This window comes from Asterias amurensis, chromosome 18 (assembly GCF_032118995.1).
Source record: "Asterias amurensis chromosome 18, ASM3211899v1".
Lineage (NCBI taxonomy): Eukaryota > Metazoa > Echinodermata > Asteroidea > Forcipulatida > Asteriidae > Asterias > Asterias amurensis.
In genome coordinates, this window is record NC_092665.1 from 14,913,451 (window position 1) to 14,934,297 (window position 20,847).

The 20,847-nt window shown below is 38.0% G+C and overlaps 1 protein-coding gene across 3 annotated transcripts in view; it reads right to left on the bottom strand.

Moving 5' to 3' along the window:
• Positions 1-3,540: 3,540 nt before the first annotated feature.
• Positions 3,541-20,847, bottom strand: part of LOC139950433 (protein kinase C iota type-like) — a 38,651-nt gene continuing 21,344 nt past the window's right edge. For all 3 annotated transcript variants that reach the window (XM_071949111.1, XM_071949112.1, XM_071949113.1), the window contains 13 exons: positions 19,592-19,642; positions 19,022-19,107; positions 17,410-17,541; positions 16,618-16,714; positions 16,175-16,392; positions 15,492-15,622; positions 14,776-14,912; positions 14,231-14,404; positions 12,952-13,077; positions 12,379-12,458; positions 11,708-11,797; positions 11,376-11,491; positions 3,541-10,415 (listed from right to left, as the gene is read on the bottom strand). In XM_071949111.1, the coding sequence (XP_071805212.1) occupies positions 10,328-10,415; positions 11,376-11,491; positions 11,708-11,797; positions 12,379-12,458; positions 12,952-13,077; positions 14,231-14,404; positions 14,776-14,912; positions 15,492-15,622; positions 16,175-16,392; positions 16,618-16,714; positions 17,410-17,541; positions 19,022-19,107; positions 19,592-19,642 (1,526 nt within the window). In that variant the 3' untranslated portion in view covers positions 3,541-10,327. The remainder of the gene's footprint in view (positions 10,416-11,375; positions 11,492-11,707; positions 11,798-12,378; positions 12,459-12,951; positions 13,078-14,230; positions 14,405-14,775; positions 14,913-15,491; positions 15,623-16,174; positions 16,393-16,617; positions 16,715-17,409; positions 17,542-19,021; positions 19,108-19,591; positions 19,643-20,847) is intronic.

Sequence of the window (20,847 nt, forward strand, 5' to 3'; positions counted from 1 at the left end):
AATTCACAAGGCTATAGCCTTAATGTACACTTTTTTAGCCAACATTCGACAAATTCACAAGGCTATAGCCTTGTACACGTTTTCAGCCAAAATTTGACAAATTCACAAGGCTATATAGCCTTGTATACTTTTTCAGCCAAATTTGACAAACTCACAAGGCTATAGCCTTGTACACTTTTTCAGCAAAATTTGACAAATTCACAAGGCTTTAGCCTTGTACACTTTGTCAGAAAAAATTTGACAAATTCACAAGGCTATAGCCTTGTACACTTTTTCAGCAAAATTTGACAAATTCACAAGGCCTTGTACACTTTTTCAGCCAAAATTTGACAAATTCACAAGGCTATATATAGCCTTGTACACTTTTTCAGCCAAAATTTGACGAATTCACAAGGCTTGTACCTTTTTCAGCCAAAGTTTGACAAATTCACAAGGCTATAAGCCTTGTACACTTTTTTAGCCAACATTCGACAAATTCAACAAATTCAAAATTGTACACTTTTTCAGCCAAAATTTGACAATTTTGACAAATTCACAAGGCTATGGCCTTGTACACTTTTTCAGCAAAATTTGACAAATTCACAAGGCTATAGCCTTGTACACATTTTCAGCAAAATTTGACAAATTCACAAAGCTATAGCCTTGTACACTTTTTCAGCCAAAATTTGACAAATTCACAAGGCTATAGCCTTGTATACTTTTTCAGCCAAATTTGACAAATTCACAAGGCTATAGCCTTGTACACTTTTTCAGCCAAATTTGACAAATTCACAAGGCTTTAGCCTTGTACACTTTGTCAGAAAAAATTTGACAAATTCACAAGGCTTATAGCCTTGTACACTTTTTCAGCAAAATTTGACAAATTCACAAGGCCTTGTACACTTTTTCAGCCAAAATTTGACAAATTCACAAGGCTATATATAGCCTTGTACACTTTTTCAGCCAAAATTTGACAAACTCACAAGGCTTTAGCCTTGTACACTTTTTCAGCCAAATTTGATAAATTCACAAGGCTTATTATAGCCTTGTACACTTTTTCAGCCGAAATTTGACAATTTTGACAAATTCACAAGGCCTTGTACACTTTTCCAGCCAAAATTTGACAAATTCACAAGGCACTTTTTCAGCCAAATTTGACGAATTCACAAGGCTATAGCCTTGTACACTTTTCGATCCAAAATTTGACAATTTTGACAAATTCACAAGGCCTTGTACACTTTTTCAGCCAAAATTTGACAAACTCACAAGGCCTTGTACACTTTTCCATCCAAAATTTGACAAATTTGACAAATTCACAAGGCTATAGCCTTGTACACTTTTTCAGCCAAAATTTGACAAATTCACAAGGCTATAGCCTTGTACACTTTTTTAGCCAACATTCGACAAATTCACAAGGCTATAGCCTTGTACACTTTTTCAGCCAAAATTTGACAATTTTGACAAATTCACAGACTATGGCCTTGTACACTTTTTCAGCAAAATTTGACATATTCACAAAGCTATAGCCTTGTACACTTTTTCAGCCAAAATTTGACAAATTCACAAGGCTATAGCCTTGTATACTTTTTCAGCCAAATTTGACAAATTCACAAGGCTATAGCCTTGTACACTTTTTCAGCCAAATTTGACAAATTCACAAGGCTTTAGCCTTGTACACTTTGTCAGAAAAAATTTGACAAATTCACAAGGCTATATATAGCCTTGTACACTTTTTCAGCCAAAATTTGACAAACTCACAAGGCTATAGCCTTGTACACTTTTTCAGCCAAAATTTGACAAATTCACAAGGCTATAGCCTTGTACACTTTTTCAGCCAAAATTTGACAATTTTGACAAATTCACAAGGCCGTGTACACTTTTTCAGCAAAATATTGACAAATTCACAAGGCTATAGCCTTGTACACTTTTCCAGCCAAAATTTGACAAATTCACAAGGCTATAGCCTTGTACACTTTTTCAGCCAAAATTTGACAATTTTGACAAATTCACAAGGCTATGGCCTTGTACACATTTTCAGCAAAATTTGACAAATTCACAAAGCTATAGCCTTGTACACTTTTTCAGCCAAATTTGACGAATTCACAAGGCTATAGCCTTGTACCTTTTTCAGCCAAAATTTGACGAATTCACAAGGCTTGTACCTTTTTCAGCCAAAGTTTGACAAATTCACAAGGCTATAGCCTTGTACACTTTTCGATCCAAAATTTGACAATTTTGACAAATTCACAAGGCCTTGTACACTTTTTCAGCCAAAATTTGACAAATTCAAAAGGCTATATATAGCCTTGTACACTTTTTCAGCCAAAATTTGACAAATTCACAAGGCTATAGCCTTGTACACTTTTCCATCCAAAATTTGACAAATTTGACAAATTCACAAGGCTATAGCCTTGTACACTTTTTCAGCCAAAATTTGACAAATTCACAAGGCTATAGCCTTGTACACTTTTTTAGCCAACATTCGACAAATTCACAAGGCTATAGCCTTGTACACTTTTTCAGCCAAAATTTGACAATTTTGACAAATTCACAAGGCTATGGCCTTGTACACATTTTCAGCAAAATTTGACAAATTCACAAAGCTATAGCCTTGTACACTTTTTCAGCCAAAATTTGACAAATTCACAAGGCTATAGCCTTGTACACTTTTTCAGCCAAAATTTGACAATTTTGACAAATTCACAAGGCTATGGCCTTGTACACTTTTTCAGCAAAATTTGACAAATTCACAAGGCTATAGCCTTGTACACATTTTCAGCCAAAATTTGACAAATTCACAAGGCTATAGCCTTGTACACTTTTTCAGCCAAAATTTGACAAATTCACAAGGCCTTGTACACTTTTTCAGCCAAAACTTGACAAATTCACAAGGCTATAGCCTTGTACACTTTTTTAGCCAACATTCGACAAACTCACAAGGCTATATATAGCCTTGTACACTTTTCAGCCAAATTTGACAAATTCACAAGGCTATTTCAGCCAAAATTTGACAAATTCACGAGGCTATTAAAGCCTTGTACACTTTTTCAGCCAAAATTTGACAAATCCACAAGGCTATTAAATTCCAACTGTAAGCCATACCATCCAATCCTTTATCACAACCAAAATAATCTCAACTGTTCATGTAAAACTATAACTAACGGATTGACACTTAAAGGAACATGTTGTCTTGGATCGGTCGAGTTGGTCTTTGAAAAGCGTTTGTAACCGTTTATAAAATGCATATGGGTAGAAAGATGTTGTAAAAGTAGAATACAATTGTAGAATACAATGATCCACACAAACTGCTCAAAATTGCATGGTTTTCCTTTTACCTCATCGACTAACACGGTCGGCCACTTATGCGAGTCAGATTTTTTACTCCCATAAATGGCCGACCGTTGTAGTTTGCACTGTAAAAGGAAAACCACGTAATTTCGAGGCAAATTTGTGTGGATCGTTGTATTCTACTTTTAAAACACCTTTCCAACCATATGCATTTTATAAAAAACCGTTACAAACGCTTTTTATAGACCAACTCGTCAGATCCAAGGCAACGTGTTCCTTTAATGATGCAACTTTTGATATTTTAAAACAATGGTTCAAAAGGGGATGATCTACAAAGAAAAGTCTGACAAATCAAATTAAACCAAACCATACTACAGTCTTACGCCAACATAGCTGTTTTTAATCACACTCCAACAGCACACACACACACACCCCCTTTCCAGGCCCCCTTGAATCAAATTTTAAATTGAAAGGAATAAAAAACATTTCTTTGTTCGCAGACTGCTTTACCCATGTCGACAAACTGAGGTACGTGTAAATTAACAAGAATATCAAACAAATCATGTTAAGCTCCCAAAATTATTTTCACAAATAGTATCCCCCTCCCCCAATAGAACAAAAAAGTAGGCCAATGAACTGCCTTTTAAAAACAAATTCCAGTTTTGCTGTGTTGTTGAGCAAAACTTACCGATGTCACCAAAGTGAGTAACCTATACATGAAAAATAAATGATAATTTACAAAATATACAATAGATGTATTACTCAACAGTAATCATAACAGATTCAATTTCTACGATATGAATTGCATATTTAAGAATACTTTGTAAATAGCCCATTATAATCGTGGACAAAATTTCCTAAAACTATCCTATTGCAAATCAAACTAAACTATCAAAAAATGCTATGGATGATTTTAAATAAAACATTTCTTCAGGGGGGAGGGGGGTGATTTATAATAAATACTGACTACAAAGACGATATTGGCAAGTATATTGATGTTACCGAAAACGAACTCCCCATGTAATAGAATCAATACATATCCTTATTAACTAGAACCATAGAACCCGGAGAACGCCGAGTGTCTCATTGTGCGTGCAGTTTCGTTGTGAGACTATTTTTATGGACGCATACGCCATTTCAGATACACGTGTATGGCAACATATTTTGACATACAATTTTGGCACACAATGACATCATCATTGACCAATGAACACACTAGAAACGGTCTATGTGCGTTGACATCTTGCCATTTTTGACATACACGTGTCTCACGCGATGATCATTTTGCCATACGCGCGTATCGCGCAGTATCGATACGTCGTGTCCACAGACGACACAGAGGGCGGTTGAGCTCAGCGTTCTCCGAGTTCTATTTCTACGACTACATGTAGAACCCAGTGGTATCCATTTTAAACACTGGTTCACAGCTAAATACCAGTTGATTTTGGGTTGAACAAAAAAAAATTGACTAGAGTGGGACTAGAACCAACAACCTACAGATTAACGTGCTGGCGCTCTACTGACTAAACTATCCAGCCTGATGTTGGCGGTTTCCCTATTTTGTCAATATCTTTCTTCCGGGGGTGCCTCAATACTAGTTGAAGGAACATGTTGCCTTGGATCGGACGAGTTGGTCTATAAAAAGCAGTTGTAACCGTTTGTTATAAAATGCATATGATTGGAAAGATGTTTTAAAAGTAGAATACAATGATCCACACAAATTTTTACTCTGCCAACTAACACGGTCGGCCACTTATGGGAGTCAAAAATGTGACTCCCATAAACGGCCGACCGTGTTAGTCGTCGAGGTAAAAGGAAAACCGTGCAATTCCGAGGCATGTTTGTGTGGATCATTGTATTCTACTTTTACAACATCTTTCTAACCAATACCATATGCATTTGATAACCAACGGTTACAAACGCTTTTCAAAGACCAACTCAACGTGTTCCTTTAAAACACCAGAGGACAGTCGGAGTTTGTCCATCTTGCTAGTTCTGTGCTGAAAATCATCCATACTTAATAAAAAAGTATTGACTAGTAAACATTGGATGGCCAATGGAGCTCAAACTTCACAGGTGTGCGTTTTGTCCGTGTATATGTTGGGTCACCATAAAGTGGCAGACGCACTTGTCTTTGACACAGTTAGACAATTACCAAATTGACCGAGGCAAAAGAACTTCATAAGGACAACATTTTCTGAACAATTGGTATCAGTGAACAAGAATAGCAGGCTAGCAAAATATACGCCGTTACAATTTTTTCCACATGAACTTTCAGATTGGCTAGATTAGAAAATACTCTTAGCATTGTGCATAGAGAAATTCAACATAGCGTCACAAGGTACAGAATTACTTTGAATAATCACAGTAGGCCTACCACACTCTATCCATAATACATTTTACAATTCTTTCATTTGATAGTACATCTATTTTTCCATGTGAATAACGCTTGTACATGTATGTAGCCTACCTACATGCTTAGGGGTTCACAACTGCTAAAGTTAAGGCCACACCACTTTTTTTTTTTTACCAATAAGGCGGATAGCATCTCAGTGATTTTTCATTGCAATGCAACATTTCTATGGCTAGGAGTCTAGGTACAAGGCAATTTTATCACAGACTAGTTTTGTTTTTAGTTATCATGAAATGCAAAAAACATTCAAATATGAAAAGTGAAAAAACTTTGGTGGGTTAGTTGTTGCATTGCTTGTTTAAGAAGAACCATAGAAGAATATGAAATAAAGGTTTAACAAATGTGAACTACTTTGAAGCAGGGGGGGAGAAGAGTTAAGCAGGGTTTAACATTTTAGGCTTTGATGATTACTTATTAAAGATTTTGACGAGTTTTCCGAGGGTCAACAAAAACAAATTGAAAACCAGATTTAAGTTTGAAAAATACCAAGCCTGTAGATATACGCCGGTATTCTAAGTTTCTACACTAGGATTAATAACGGATTAACATGGATCAAGGATTAACATGGATCAAGAGGGGATAGATCCATGAGAATTGATCCCAGACTAGATCCATGAGATCCATGATAGATCCAAGAAGGTATAGGGCAGATTAACAATATGCGTCTCAAGAAGGATTAAAGCCTTTTAAACTTTGTGCGTTTATAAATAGAGCCTAGATTTTCACATGAAGGCACTTTTTGATTACGGAGCACACACACAACCCTTCTGCTTTAGCTCCTAATTCTTGCTCACTCTGTCACAACATGTTTACTGTACATTTATTCTACACCACATAATGGTTGGACTTATGTCTTAACATTTACTTTAGTATAATGCGAGAGCTGTCGTTCGCCGCCGACAGCCAATGATAGTACATGGTTCTTTTATAGCTTAGGCTGTGTCCGAATTAGCGGCTACGGCTACGGCTACGACCCACCTAGATTCCGCGTCATCGTGCGTTGAAGTATAGGAGGTCCTTAGCAACACACATATCAACAGTTGTAGCCGTAGCTGTAGCCGCCAATTCGAATACGGCCTCACATAACCAAGTAGCTAGATCAAGGTATTTTTATTTTACAACATTTATTATCCCTGTTCATCAGGCATACTTTGTGACCATTCCTCAAACTTTCTCAACTCCCTGGGGAGTAAAAAACCCCGAGCTGCTTTACATCAGCTGGAGGGGTTAATTCAACACGACACTGTCTCAGCCCTCTCATAATCATATTTATACATCTTGGTTAAGAGAAGCAATTTATGGTTAAGTGATTTGCATAAGGAGACTCAAACTCCTAAGATTGAACCACCAGAATTTGGGTCCATAACTCTTGACAAGATGCGACACATGAACAGCAATTTAAAATGTAGGATGCCTTAGAATAGTTAGCAATAATTTCATGGCACACACAAGTCATTCATCACAAAGACGATTTACATACAGCCCAGACTTCCCCTACCCCCATTCTCCCCACCTAAGCCCCACCCCTTCAATATAGCCTTCTCCATGAACGAACCCTTCAGATTGATATACAGCATAGGGACAGTTACATGCCAACATTTAGTTGCTTCTGTACAGCCTATACAGCCTATACTACCTAGCAATTTTACAATATGGCGTCACAAAGAAAACACCTTGGTGTCCCTTTTCAACAGTGCTTTTCAAACGCTTGCCACTGGCTGCGGCTGATGTTTGATCAGCCAAATGGAAGAGTGCGTCTTCCAAGGCCACAGCCAGAGATGTAAGAGTGCGGCCGTATCAGAATTGGCGGCTACACCTACGGCTACGACTGTTGCTAGGGGTTGTTTTATACTTTAGCGCATGATGACACGGCAATCAAGCCAAAGTCATAACTGCCAATTCAACCACAGCATTAACATTAAGAGTATACTTAACCACACTATGGCCCTTTTCGACACCACGGCTTCAGCTCCAGATAAAGACAATTGCATGTTCTTTGCGTACGCGCTTAGGGCTTCAGCCGAGAGGACGAAGCCTGAAGCCGAAACCAAAGCCGAAGCCGTGGTTTCGAAAAGGGCCTAAGCCACTCTTTGAAGTCTTGTTCCCTGACTGACCAGTGTACAAACATAATCTGAAAGACGCTAGTCTGAGGTTCGAGCCTCAGTTTTCAATCTCAAAGACTTAGTGCGTATAAATAAAAAAAACATCGCTCCAAAGATAAAACTCACACAAATGTTTTAAAAACTGTTGACATTTAAGGCACATGTACATACAATCAAATAAGTGCTTTTGGTATAGTCTTTTTATTTATCGGAATACAATTATTATGGATTTACATCACACGTTAAGCTGTAATATCTTTTCTTAACAGCCCCATCATATATGTAGAGTATCACACCGTAGTATGATAATTTGTTGAATATTTTATTACTAAATTAGAATACAATTTGCATGATCGTCTCACTTCTCAAACAGAGTCTTGTTCCCTTTCCACAGACACCATAAAGTGTAAACCCCTTCTGCATTCCTCTGCTGTTAATTGTATATTATTGTTTAATAAATTATTATTGTTTTATATATTGTTTTGGCAAATAATTGTCTCGTTATTATCACCAAGCGAAACCCACTTACACTGACTCTACTTTTGGAACACCTATCCTTTATTTTTATTTTTTATTTATTTTATTTATGCAAGTTGCCAGACACACTAGCCCTGCAGGCTACTTCAAGGTGTAGGCGACAATCAAGTATTTTACCAGGGGCTGTTGCCACCTACTCCTGGCACTGACACAGGGTTACCCCCCCCACCCCCCACCCCCTTTATTTACAGTCCATACAGATGTAGGCCTGGGTATCATCGTTTAGAAGCTTGGCTGATAGGGCAGAAAGCACTACCTCCCAAACATTACGGAAAATGTTGCTATTCAACCTCTTAAAACTTTGGTATAGAATCAATCAGTCTACTGCCCTCTAGCAATGCACGCACACTAATTATTTGAACGGCATCAGTTTGGTCATCCACACTGCAATCAGGCTTTGTTTTTCACATACTATCATCATATCTTCTTTTTTAAATTTTTATTACTTGTGGGTAACAGTATTACAGACGGGGACAAAACTGGACTAGATCATGCTGGGGTTGACCACAGTTTTACAGTTAGCTTGAACAAGCTGAAGGAAATCTTCACATTTCCCACAAAATGTACATTTTTTACAAATTTGTTGCATAATTCACAACATTGAGATTTGCAGAGGTTCTTATACTGGCACAATGGAGTTGTTATATGGCTTGTTTATTTCAGAACCAAGACGAATATATTACAATTTAATTCAAAAGTGCAACTTGGGAATCTTAGCAGATTCCAGAGTGCAGAGGTTAAACTTGCTTAACCTTTCTACTGTTTGACCATTCATTATTCGAGTGGTTAATGCATTTACATAGTACAGTCAACTGGTTCATTAGAATTATTTGGTGAAATGCATAGATATGTTAAGCTTTTGCACCAGTTTGTAGCACACACAGCTTTCTGTCTTAATGCAACATGTAAATTTAGTATTCATGACTCCCCTTATGAATATTCATTGCCTGAATGACTAGACCCCCATCTCGTGAATCGTCTCAAATATAAATAACTTTAGACTAGATTCCACCTCATGAATATTCATACTCTAAATAACTAGTGACAAGATTCCACCTCACGGATATTCACTCTGAATAACTAGTAACAAGATTCCATCTCATGAATATTCATTCTCTGAATAACTAGTAACAAGATTCCATCTCATGAACATTCATACTTTGTAATAACTAGCAATTAGATTTCACTGCGTGAATATTCATAATCTAACCAGTCATATGTGACTTTTTGAAAAGTAATAACAATTCATGAGCATGTAAGTCCCTTCCAGTGTAAAACAACTTCCACAAGCGCCATCTTGCTCTGGCCCTCAAACTTAGGGCTAGAGGTTTGAAACAGACTGGCTCCCGTTAAACATTTCAATACTGTATTACCTCATCATGATAGGGTACCAAACCAGCATGGCGTCAAATTTGATATTAATCTTTGTGTCCCTGGGGCATCGATATGACAACTTGTATAATAACGTAAACTTTAAATAATTAAATAACGTGTATTGACATGATTGACATGATGTTGACATGTGCAATTCAGTTTTTAACTGCGAGACATGTTTTAATAAACCATTTTTTAATTGAATTGAATTGAATTGAATGAGGTAAACCCTACAATTTACTGGTTAAAAAACAATAACTGCAGTTGAACTTTAAATGGTTCATGTACATTTCCTATACACATCAAGCTGGACCTAATTTGCATAAAGGTCATATGCAAATATACCCACATGTCCACTATGTCAAGCGGGCATACACGATCATATATGCATCAGAAACATCAGGCTCGACCCGATTTGCATGAAGCGTACATGTGTGTAGCACTCCAATACGGCAGAGCTCCTGCGTTGCTATGGAAAGGCAAACTCGTGAGATGGTCTGTGCTGTTGCCAATTACGACGTTTCGTTGACGCAGCGAGAGAGTGACCTTCTGATGAATGAGTACATGCTGGAAGCGCAAAATTAAAATTAAAAAAATAAACACCTGTATGAGTGACGTATCGCGTCGGTACGTCTTAGACAACCTCCTCCCCAGACATCAGAAGGGGATTGACGTACTCGAAACCCTCAAACTCAGACTGGTCGATACGACTCACCATTTTCCTATAGTGAAAAATAATAATAAACAAATAAATAAATACATTTTTTATAATGATTGATTGCTCTATATGGCTTTTTGTGGTAAATTTGATGAAGTTTGAATAAATGGAGTCGTTAAAATCCACATCCCCCCCAAAAAAAGAAAAAAAAAAGAAAAGTAAAAATAAATAAATAAATTAACAAATAATGTTTTTCTTCTTTAAGATGAATAAATAAATAAATAAATAATCATTCAATAAATAAATTAAATAATCAATCAGTCAACACATAAATCAATCAATCAATAAGTCAATAAATCAATAAATCAATAAATCAATAAATCAATAAATCAATAAATCAATAAATCAATAAATCAATAAATCAAAAATGTATCATCGCATGGAAAAAACAATCCTTCAGACAGAAAAATTTGACTTAGGAAGACCCACCTCTCTCTCAAAAAAAACCTTGATATAATGAGTAAGGTTTGAAAATTTGCAAGGTGGAAGTACAATCAAGTAGGGTTAGTTCTACTTCACAGTACAATCAACAGAGGGCGCTCTTCATGTTTGCTGCCATTTTATACTTGAAATATCAATTCAATAAGTTAATATATTTTTCAGTGCCAACGCTGTACATGTACGATGTCTTTTATGCATACCAAAAGTGCCATTATCGTACGAGTAAAATCTATTTGATGTACTCAAAGTGTCATAAATAGTACATATACAACCCATAGTATACATGTTTCACAAGAGGGCATTATCACTTAAGAAATACCATTGACTTTGGGATGTAGAAAGGCAACACAAATAAGAAAGATAATTCTTTCTTGTGAAAAAGACTCATTTACTTTTTTCTAATGCAGAATTAAAAAACGTGGGCATTTTAGGTTCAAAACACGGAAAGCGGGCACTGAAAGTGATAAATTCACAATAAAAAAAGTTGCCCTAAGCTAGGAAACAAGATGGAGAACAGTCTTACTGGTCGTCTGGTGTGAGTTGGACCGGTTCTTCTGTGAACTGCGGATCGAAATGCTCCAAATCTCTCTCACTCTCAAGGCGGGGCTTGTAGGGCGGAGTCACCTGGCGAGATGACATCTGTAAAAAAAAAAATATAATACAAATTGACCCGATAAGCTCACAATAAGCTTGGTTTTGCCATTTTGTGGGTAAATGTCTCCTTGTGTTATGCAGTTTAGTTTGTATTTTTGGTGACTCTGAGGTTAATTTTGAGTATTCAAAAATATTTGTAAGCTGTATGTATCCCTCAATGAATTATTTTCGAACGTGTTTTTGAAATCCTTCTCCACTCACCCTTTCCCAGTCGATGGTTTTGAAGAAGGGATGCGACGTGATGTCGGTGAACCCAGTTTGTGGATGGCACCCAAAACGCTCCACTGGATTCTGTAAACAAACAAACAAACAAAAACAGATTCTGAAAACAGCAACAAAAATCACACTTTTGTATAAAACTTCTTTCGAGATCAAGAGTGGGTAGGAACAGATAAGATAAGATAAGATAAGATAAGATAAGATAAGAACTTTATTATCCCACACTAGGGAAATTAAAACTGGCCATGATTCAAACAGTACAGACAAAAACGATTAAAATTATTTAACAACAAACAGATAGATAAAAATATGTATCTAGCATGGATTAAAAATTATGCACAGCAATATTTACACAGTTGTTGGAACTTTTTCACTGTGGAAGGAGGGTCCCACAACATTCCACTTTGTTTAACTTCATACCCACATGGGATTACTTTAGAAAAGGTAATAATAAAACAATGGCAAGCCCTTGCAACTACATGTAGGTGTTCGAAAGAATGTATGTTTCTGAGAAGAATTTGTTGTTGGTCATTCAAAGCTGGAACTAAAGCCAAAGCCAGAGCCAAAGCCAAAGGAGGAACTGAAGCCCAAGCCAGAGCTGGAGGCCACAACCTAGCTTTGAAATCAACCCTTAGAGGAGAAGTTTTTCTTACCTTGTTGAGAAAGCCTTTAAGAACTGACGCAGCCTTCACAGATAAAGCACGAGGGATTCTGATTGGCTTCTCCAGAATAACTGCAAAGAGAGAAAGTGAATGACTAGGATTAATATTCAACTTGTACTTCACGTAGTTCTATTTCTATATTTCTTACTTAATTAAACCAGGGCTTAAATTCATAGAACTGCTTAGGAACAAAACATAGCTGCGTACAGCAAATTTGTGCTTACTAGAACATGGTAACCAGCCAAAATGACACTTTTCAATTAGCAATCTGTGACTGGTATCATGCTAATTTATTTTTGCTCAGACAGAAGACAGTTATTTTTCATCCCTAAAAAACATTTCCTCTCAATAAGCCATTATGAGGTATGGTGGACACGATACTACGACACCAATAGGTTTGAATAAATTTTTTTGTATACACCCAAACCAAACATGCACTTATATAGTGTCTGCCACACCTTAAAAAGGCTAATTGGAAATACTGAGCTGCGGTCTAGCGGGATTTTCTTTAAGTTCAGGTCTTTCTGTAGTCCAATTATAGTCTGATCATTATCTCGTACTCACCTTGAAACAGGTAATCCTCCGTGTTCTGATCGGGATGTTCCGACGAGCCCACGATGTCAAACGGAGAGCGACCGGCTAACATCTCAAACATCAAGACGCCTAAAGCCCACCAATCGACGCTGTAATCTGCAAAGACAAATTCAATCAAATATAAGCCTTTATAAATAAGACACTGTTCGCTTAGAAGTATTCAGTTATATATTGGTTTGTCTATCATTCATGTCTAGATTCCTGGTCACAGAAACATGTGAAAATTCACAATCAGTACCTGACTATGTCAGGCCTGATATTTCACGGAGGCGGCGAAGGCGATTGCCTCCATACCCTCTGGTCATTGCCTTGGTGCCCTTGAAATGCTCCAGTAGAAATTTACAATTTCCTCATAGGGTGCCCTTTACCAAGAATAAAATGCCTTGGTGCCCTTGCCCTTTCAAAAACGAGGCATACAGGCCTGCTATGTAGTACAAGCCCTTGCTTGGACTTTCATAATAATTGGTCCTTATACAGCGCACTATCCTTGTAGCTAGATCAAGGGGCTTCCTCTAATTTTCTCAACTACCTGGGAGCATACAACCCCCAAGCTGCTGAAATTAGTGCTAAGGGGTTAATCTAACACAACACTGTCTCAGCCCTCTCAGTTTCCTACTTATACGCCTGGGTAAAGAGAAGCAACTATGGTTAAGTGCCTTGCGTAAGGACACAAGTGTCATGACCGGGAATCGAACCCACACTCAGATGAAGAGTCTGATGTAGTAGACTGCTTATCCGAGACACACCACGAAGTAGAAAGGAGAAATCCAAGATGGCCGCCACTGATGTAAACGGACAATGCGCAGTGTCATCACTAACACACCTTGGTGACTTAGAATCAAACACCTAAGGTGTGATAGTGACTGCACTGAACAAGTCTAGCTCCCAACCTCAGAACATCGGGATTGAAACGCTGTGCTTTTTAGCCTTCTTCCCTGTCGCCAAACCACGCACAACTTGCTAGGGAAAGAACTTGTCAGTAAACCTTTCCACTTAGCCAAGCCTTTTGACAGTACTTTAAATACATTGTTTTGCCCCAACTATCAAATTGCCTCATCTGTAGTTGGGCCTAAACCAACTATAGTTGGGTGATCCCAAAAACTACAGTTAGGTCAAATTGAAGTATAGTTGGGCCCCATAGTTAGGTCAAACTCAACTCTAGAAGGGCCAATCCTGACTACAGTTGGGCCAATTCTGTAGTTGGGGGAGAACAGCTTTAGTACATTTAGCAATTTTTTTTGTTGCTTACCGTAATCCTCCCCTCTCAGAATCTCAGGTGCGATGTAATTTGGTGTTCCGCAAAAAGTACTAGTGGTGTCCCCGGGGCGAAGGCCCTCTTTACACATTCCGTAGTCTGTGAGCTTGATGTGACCATCTGAGTCCAGTAGAACGTTGTCGAGTTTCAAGTCACGATAGATAATACCTAAGATAAGTACGAAACAATGAGAATATAAATGGAAACATCGTGTATGAATTTCTTTTCCCAACAGAATAACTTTCATCCAGGACTGAAATTGGTGCCAGGACCAAATTTCACTAAGCTGATAACCAAGTAAATTTTCTAAGTTCGGGTACTAAGCGGGGTACCAGTCACAAGTAGTATACAATACATGAAATTTTGGCTGGTAAGCTTGGCCCAGCTTCATAAATCCTGCTAAGCACAGAAAAATCCTGCTTAGCAGAAACAGGTAACCGGCCAACATACCATCAAGTTGCCACTGGTGCCCCACTCATTTCTTGCTCAGCAAAGGAATTTGCTGAGCAGCTAAGCACAATTTGTAAGCATGAACTAACCTCTTTCGTGGAGGAAGTGGAGGGCTAAGCTGATTTCTGCAGAGTAGAAGCGAGCGTGTTCCTCCGGTAGTCGGCGCTGTCGCTGCATATGAAACATCAGATCGCCTCCGCTCACAAACTCAATCACGAAGAACAACCTGCAACAGGAGACAGAATATCAGTCGTTTATTATCTTCAAACAGATAAGAAACTTTGTGACTGAAAAAAAAAAATGAAAAAATTGGACAAGCTCATGGCGAAAGTTTTTGAAAAGAGCTTTGAAGTTTACCATGGTGGTCAGGTTGGTGTAGTTGTATCTTTCCTCGTCTTCTAATTCTAGGACCCTGGTTCGAATCCCGCCAGGACACTATGTAAATAAGGTTTTCAGTCCCTAACTGACTGCGTGGGTTTCCCCCTTGGAATAAATCTCTGGAGTTTTCCTCTCACATCTACAACTGAAATTTCCTTCCTTTGTCTTCTCACGATATGGTTCTTGGCTAGTACATTGATTAAGTTAGCTTTTCTGAGAGTCCTTGGCTACACAACTAGAGAGTCATTACTGTCAAAAAGGTTTGAGCCTAAGACCCAAATTTAAGACACGAGAGAGAGAGAGAGAGAGAGAGAGAGAGAGAGAGAGAGAGAGAGAGAGAGAGAGCCATCCATCTCAACGTTGGAGAGGAAACCAGACAGCAAACAGCTCAAGGAACCTGAGAGACACTAATGTTTATTGTTCCTACCTGCTCGGCGTTTGAAAGCAAGAGTGAAGGCCCACGAGGAACGGATGATTGGATGCCGTCTCAAAGACGTGTTTCTCCGTCTGGACCCAGTCAATATCCTCATCGTCGGTTACTAGCTCCTTCTTGATCACCTAAGAAGATAAATATTACACAAACCATCTCAAACTAAATTCTCATTAAGACAGTTTTGATGATCACTTGCAATCAATATAGGATTTAGGGTTTTGCATGGTGAAGACAAACAAGAGTGATCATCTAACGGTACAAGACTCAATTACTTTTTAAAAATTTTTTATTAAGAGATGGTGTTTGTTTCGTCGAGAAAATAAGGACACAAAGTAATTATTGTGCTCATCAGAGTATGGTTACCAGCCAAAAACCATGTCAAATAAACCAATTGTGACTGGCGTCCTGCTTATTTTTTGCTAAGCAGAATATTGGTTAGCACTATAGTCTGCACCTCAATGAGACAGGACCCTTCTCTTTTCAGAACCACCCATCTCTACCCAATCTCTTTTAATGTTTTATCCATGTTTTTGAAAAATCAGTACATTTGAAGAAAAGAAAAAAAACGCCTGGCCACGACACTCAACTAGTAGATCACTGGTTTTCAGAAAATTTATTTTTAGTTTTTAAAATTTCCCAAACCAGAAATACGTTAATAGATAGAACAGTGAGCTAACCTTCATAGCATAAACTCGTTGCGTGGTTTTCTGTTCCACCAGTAGCACCTTAGCGTAACTTCCTCGTCCAATGACGCGGATCATATTGAAGTGGTCGAGACCGACGGCGTTCTCGTTGGACTGGCCGGACTGGGCTTCCTTCCCTTCACCCTCGGAGTACTGAGTGACCAGAGTGTTGTCACGAACTTTGTGCTTGGGTCGTGGGCTGCCGCTAGTACCTACAGAAAGTCAAGCGATTATTGGTAACTTTCGTATGGGTTATTTCAAGGTCCGTATCAATAATAATGTTTGGGTTGTTTCCACCTTAAAGGCAGTGGACACTATTGGTTATAGTCAAAGACCAGTCTTCTCACTTTGTGTATCTCAACATATGCATAAAATAACAAAAAATAGAATGTGTGTTCTTGGCGAGTTTTTCTGTTTATGGTTTTTCATGGACTCACTTCTCTGATGATGAGCTGACCCATATTCGGCTTTGTCACCGGAGGGTAGAGATGTTGCCGATCCCCCTCGCTCCTCAATCAACGACTTGTGTACTTGCTGAAAACAAGAAAAGGGTAGGAGAGTGTCTTTTATTAAGTCAGCAGGGGTCGATTTCACAAAGAGTTAGGACTAGTCCTAACTTAGGACTAATCCTAACTTAGGACTAGTCCTAGGAGATATTAAAAACGTATGGCTAGTCCTAAGAGATAAGACTAGTCTTAACCCTTTGTGAAATCCACCCCTGGATCAGCAAGGGGGAAAGGCACAGATAAGGGCAGCTGGCATTAAGTTGTGTCATGACACAATTGATATTTAAGTATTTAGCAAACAGTTTAGTGACATACATGTAAGCTTTCATACAATGTAATCCAATTTCAAAAAATGTGATACTACTTCACATACAAAGTTTTAAGCAGAATGGGCCCAACATCAAGCTAAAAGCAAATTCTAAAGAAATAACTGAAAATGGAACTTCAGTTAAAAAACAGGAACAGAAAGAAGACAAAATATCCAGCCGGCCAAGATCGTCAACTTCATTCCAAAGTAAAAGTTGTTTGTTTAAGCCAGGAAAAGATTTCAAAAACTAGTGATATTGGAGACCTCTAACCTAACATTGCTGGTTCATTTGTGGCATAACATCAAAAAATATATATTTTTTTTTTTTTTTTTTTTCTTCTTTCTTTTAATATTGGCTTTTCTATAGCTACATCAGCGAGTAGTTTTGAGTAGTTCTGAGTAATGAAGAGACTTACCAGTTGAGCTCCGCACGGCTGCTTGACGAGTCGATGACATTTCTTGTGCACCAGCAGTTTACAATCGACGCACTTGTATCCCTGCCGTCCAAGACCCCATATTCTGTCTGCGCAGTAAGCACACATGGCCCTCTGTAAAAAGCAAGATGCAAAGAAAGAATGCTGAACTTTAAATGTCTCCACTCATTAGTACAATGACCGTGTACATTCTGTTGGTGACTCGAGTTGCACTGTCCGTTAAACTGAAAAGGTAAATGCGTTTTTGAGCAGGGCCCCACAGGATCAGCTTTCTGATGGGTTTAATACCTCAATTAAATAAGGTAATAAATACAACAGAGATACATAAATACACACGTGAACAAACAAATAAATTACTGCTTGAAATGAATTTAACAAGCTAAGTCAGCAATCTTTTATCCCAAACTGAACACAATTATGGCAACTTTTACAAAAAATTCCAAAAGGTTTATTGACGATGATTTGCCCCTTTTCAGAACATTTAGACAATTTGTAATCAAAGCAATAAGACACGAGTACAACATAAATTTGATCCGAGACTGAAAAGCCTGAAACAAGACAAACCAAACAACTCCACAATAATCATAATTCAGAGCTTTGAATCAAAGCAATAAATAACAAATGAATATAACAACATCAATTTGATCAGAGACTGAATTGCCTGAAATAGGACAAACCAAACAGCTCCACACCAATCAAAATTCAGATAAATAAACTTGTTTCAATTGCTTCCATAAATGCTAAACTTCACCTCATCCTCCCTGAACTCCATCACAGATTGATGACAAATAAATCGCAAAATAACTCCAAGACAAGTATCAAAAACAGCTCCACTCCCAGCACGGATCACAAAACCCACAATCAGGGAAGTTCCAACGTCGAGAAGAACAAAATGAGGAATTTTTTTTTTGGTGGCTGGAGCAACACACCCTCTCCCCAACCCTCAACGTGAGCAAATGAATCACTCAGAACTCTTCAAACATTGGACTTTAACGCACAGCATCGACTAGGATTCAAAGTTCAGGCAACATTAATAGCCAAACCACTTTCTATTTTCAGGGTGGTCACAGAGGAAACAACACCATCGTCAGAGACTGTTTTGGTTTGACAAAGTACCGTTTTATTGATGTCACAGGCTCCTGTGGTGGTTTCGACCGGCAGGATATACTGACATCAACAATAAAAATGAGCCACACTTCCTCAAAAAAAAACAATTCTAAAAAAATATAGCCCAAGGTTTAATTATGTAATACTTCATTCATGTCTGGGAAGCTTTGTTGAAGCACACAATAATGTTAAGCTTCAAACAATAATCTTACTTAGCAGGAACAGGTTACCAGCGTAAATTGTCATGGACAAATTGTCATCGCATCATGTAACAGGTATCCTGCTTTTTTTTAATTTAATAAACAAAACTCAGCAATTTTGTCTGAAGTTGCTCGTACACCCCAATCTCTCTGCTGTCTACTCTAAAAGAGTGCTTCAATTTTGTGTTTTCATCTTTTGGGGCAAACCCAAGAGACTATTTTTATGAGAAAATTGTGGGAAATAAAACAAAAGCAAAAGGAAGAAATGTTTGTCTAAATGTACCTACCCTACTGAAGCGTTTGGCAGAGAATGTGTGCCCATTGACTTTGTAAAGTTTTCTCCATCTTCTAGCACCACGTCGGTAAATATTGCCTGCAAATAAAATAATATTATGTGTTACCCTATTTATAAAACATTCTAAAATGCTGGGAAGTTTTCTTCTGAAGATTTCACTGAATCATGTTCTTGTCATTAATCTGTAATTTGTGTGACCCATTATATGAAATAAATAACCTGTGAACGTTCAATACCAATTGGCCATCAGAATCACAAGGAAATAGTGAAAAACTCTATCATCGGACTTCAAACTCCTGATATAAAAACTAGATGCTCTAATTATTTCTCAAATGACAAGCAAAAATATTTTGAGGGTAGTTTTTCCAAAATGACCTTCATTATCCGTTAGTTACATGTATGAGTAAATATGTGACTATGTATTTGTTAGTTCTTTCGATAAGGACATGCTATAAAACCAACGAGACATTCACTTTAACAAACAATTGCCCCTAAAAATTTGATCAAACAAAACTAAACAAATCCATCAAGAAATTTTAGAAAAAAAATCTTGAACACTTACGGTCTTCACCAGGACACGGCATCCCTGGCTGCTCTGGTACTGACGGAAAAACTACAAACATTAAAAAACACAGCATTAGAAACCCCCCTTTTCAAATGGTATGATCTTGGTATGATCCACGGATAAATAAAACATAAGACCAGTCCACTCACAGACAGGGAGTTCACAGATGATGAGTAAAACAATGAGTCAGGTTTGACGATTCGGATTCAAGCAAAGCTGGCAGGGGACTCGTAAGGAGTAAGGGGAGATATTATACATGCGTGGGGTCAGGTGAGATGTGTGAATGAGGACAGCTCATCATGATGAGGGCCGAGGAAGGAATCGGCAAGAGCATCCGATGAAATCTTGCGATGATACATCATCTTGTGCTCCGGGGTTAAAAATAGTTTCTTGTTTTTCAGAAATTCATCGACAGAGAGGTCCGGGTAAGGGTTTTTAAACATACATGTCATATGCTCACCCTTAACACTAGCCCGGCGTACATAATCAGATTTTTAGTAAAAACTGGCACAGGCTACAGGGCTGGTAAACACCACTTCTAAAGTTGCCCTGTGGGCTACTAAATACTTTCAACCTACTTGCTTGTATTTATCCCTTTAGGGGTACAAATAAAACATTTTTAAAATGTGTCGATAAATGTGAACTGCAACTTACTGCAGTTGAGTAAAAAAAACAATAAAAACAACAACAAAAACAAGAAATACTGCTATGCTATTTTAGAAGACATGGAAGTTCTCAGCGCAAAACAAAAAACAGATTGGGAAAAAAAGACAAGCAATTTCAATTGTGGCAGGAAATTGCATTTGGCAATAGAACTGCTAGTAAATAGGACAGATACAAATATGTGAAGACTAGTTCCCACCGATTAGCGGAAACTTGTGGCTGAAATGTAATCTTAATTGGAATTGTGGACGTTAACACTGAACAAGATAACACCCAATTTCCTGCAGAGGAAAAAGTTCTTCTGCAAAACAACAGCTTTGAATCAACTGGAGGTGTGGCTGGTTTACACTGAGCTAAGCAGAAGAAGGAAATCAGGCTTAGCAGAATGCGGTTACCAGCACCATGGAGGAAGCTCATGCCAGCACCATGTCACGTATAACTGGTAACCTCTCATCTCATCTTTTTTTGCTTAGCAGAAAACTGTTAAGCAATGTTTTCTGCTGAAGCAGGGCCTGATAAGGTTACCAGCCAAAGCACTATGTCACACTGGTAACAGCTTTTTTTTTTTCGCTTAGCAGAAAAATATTTAG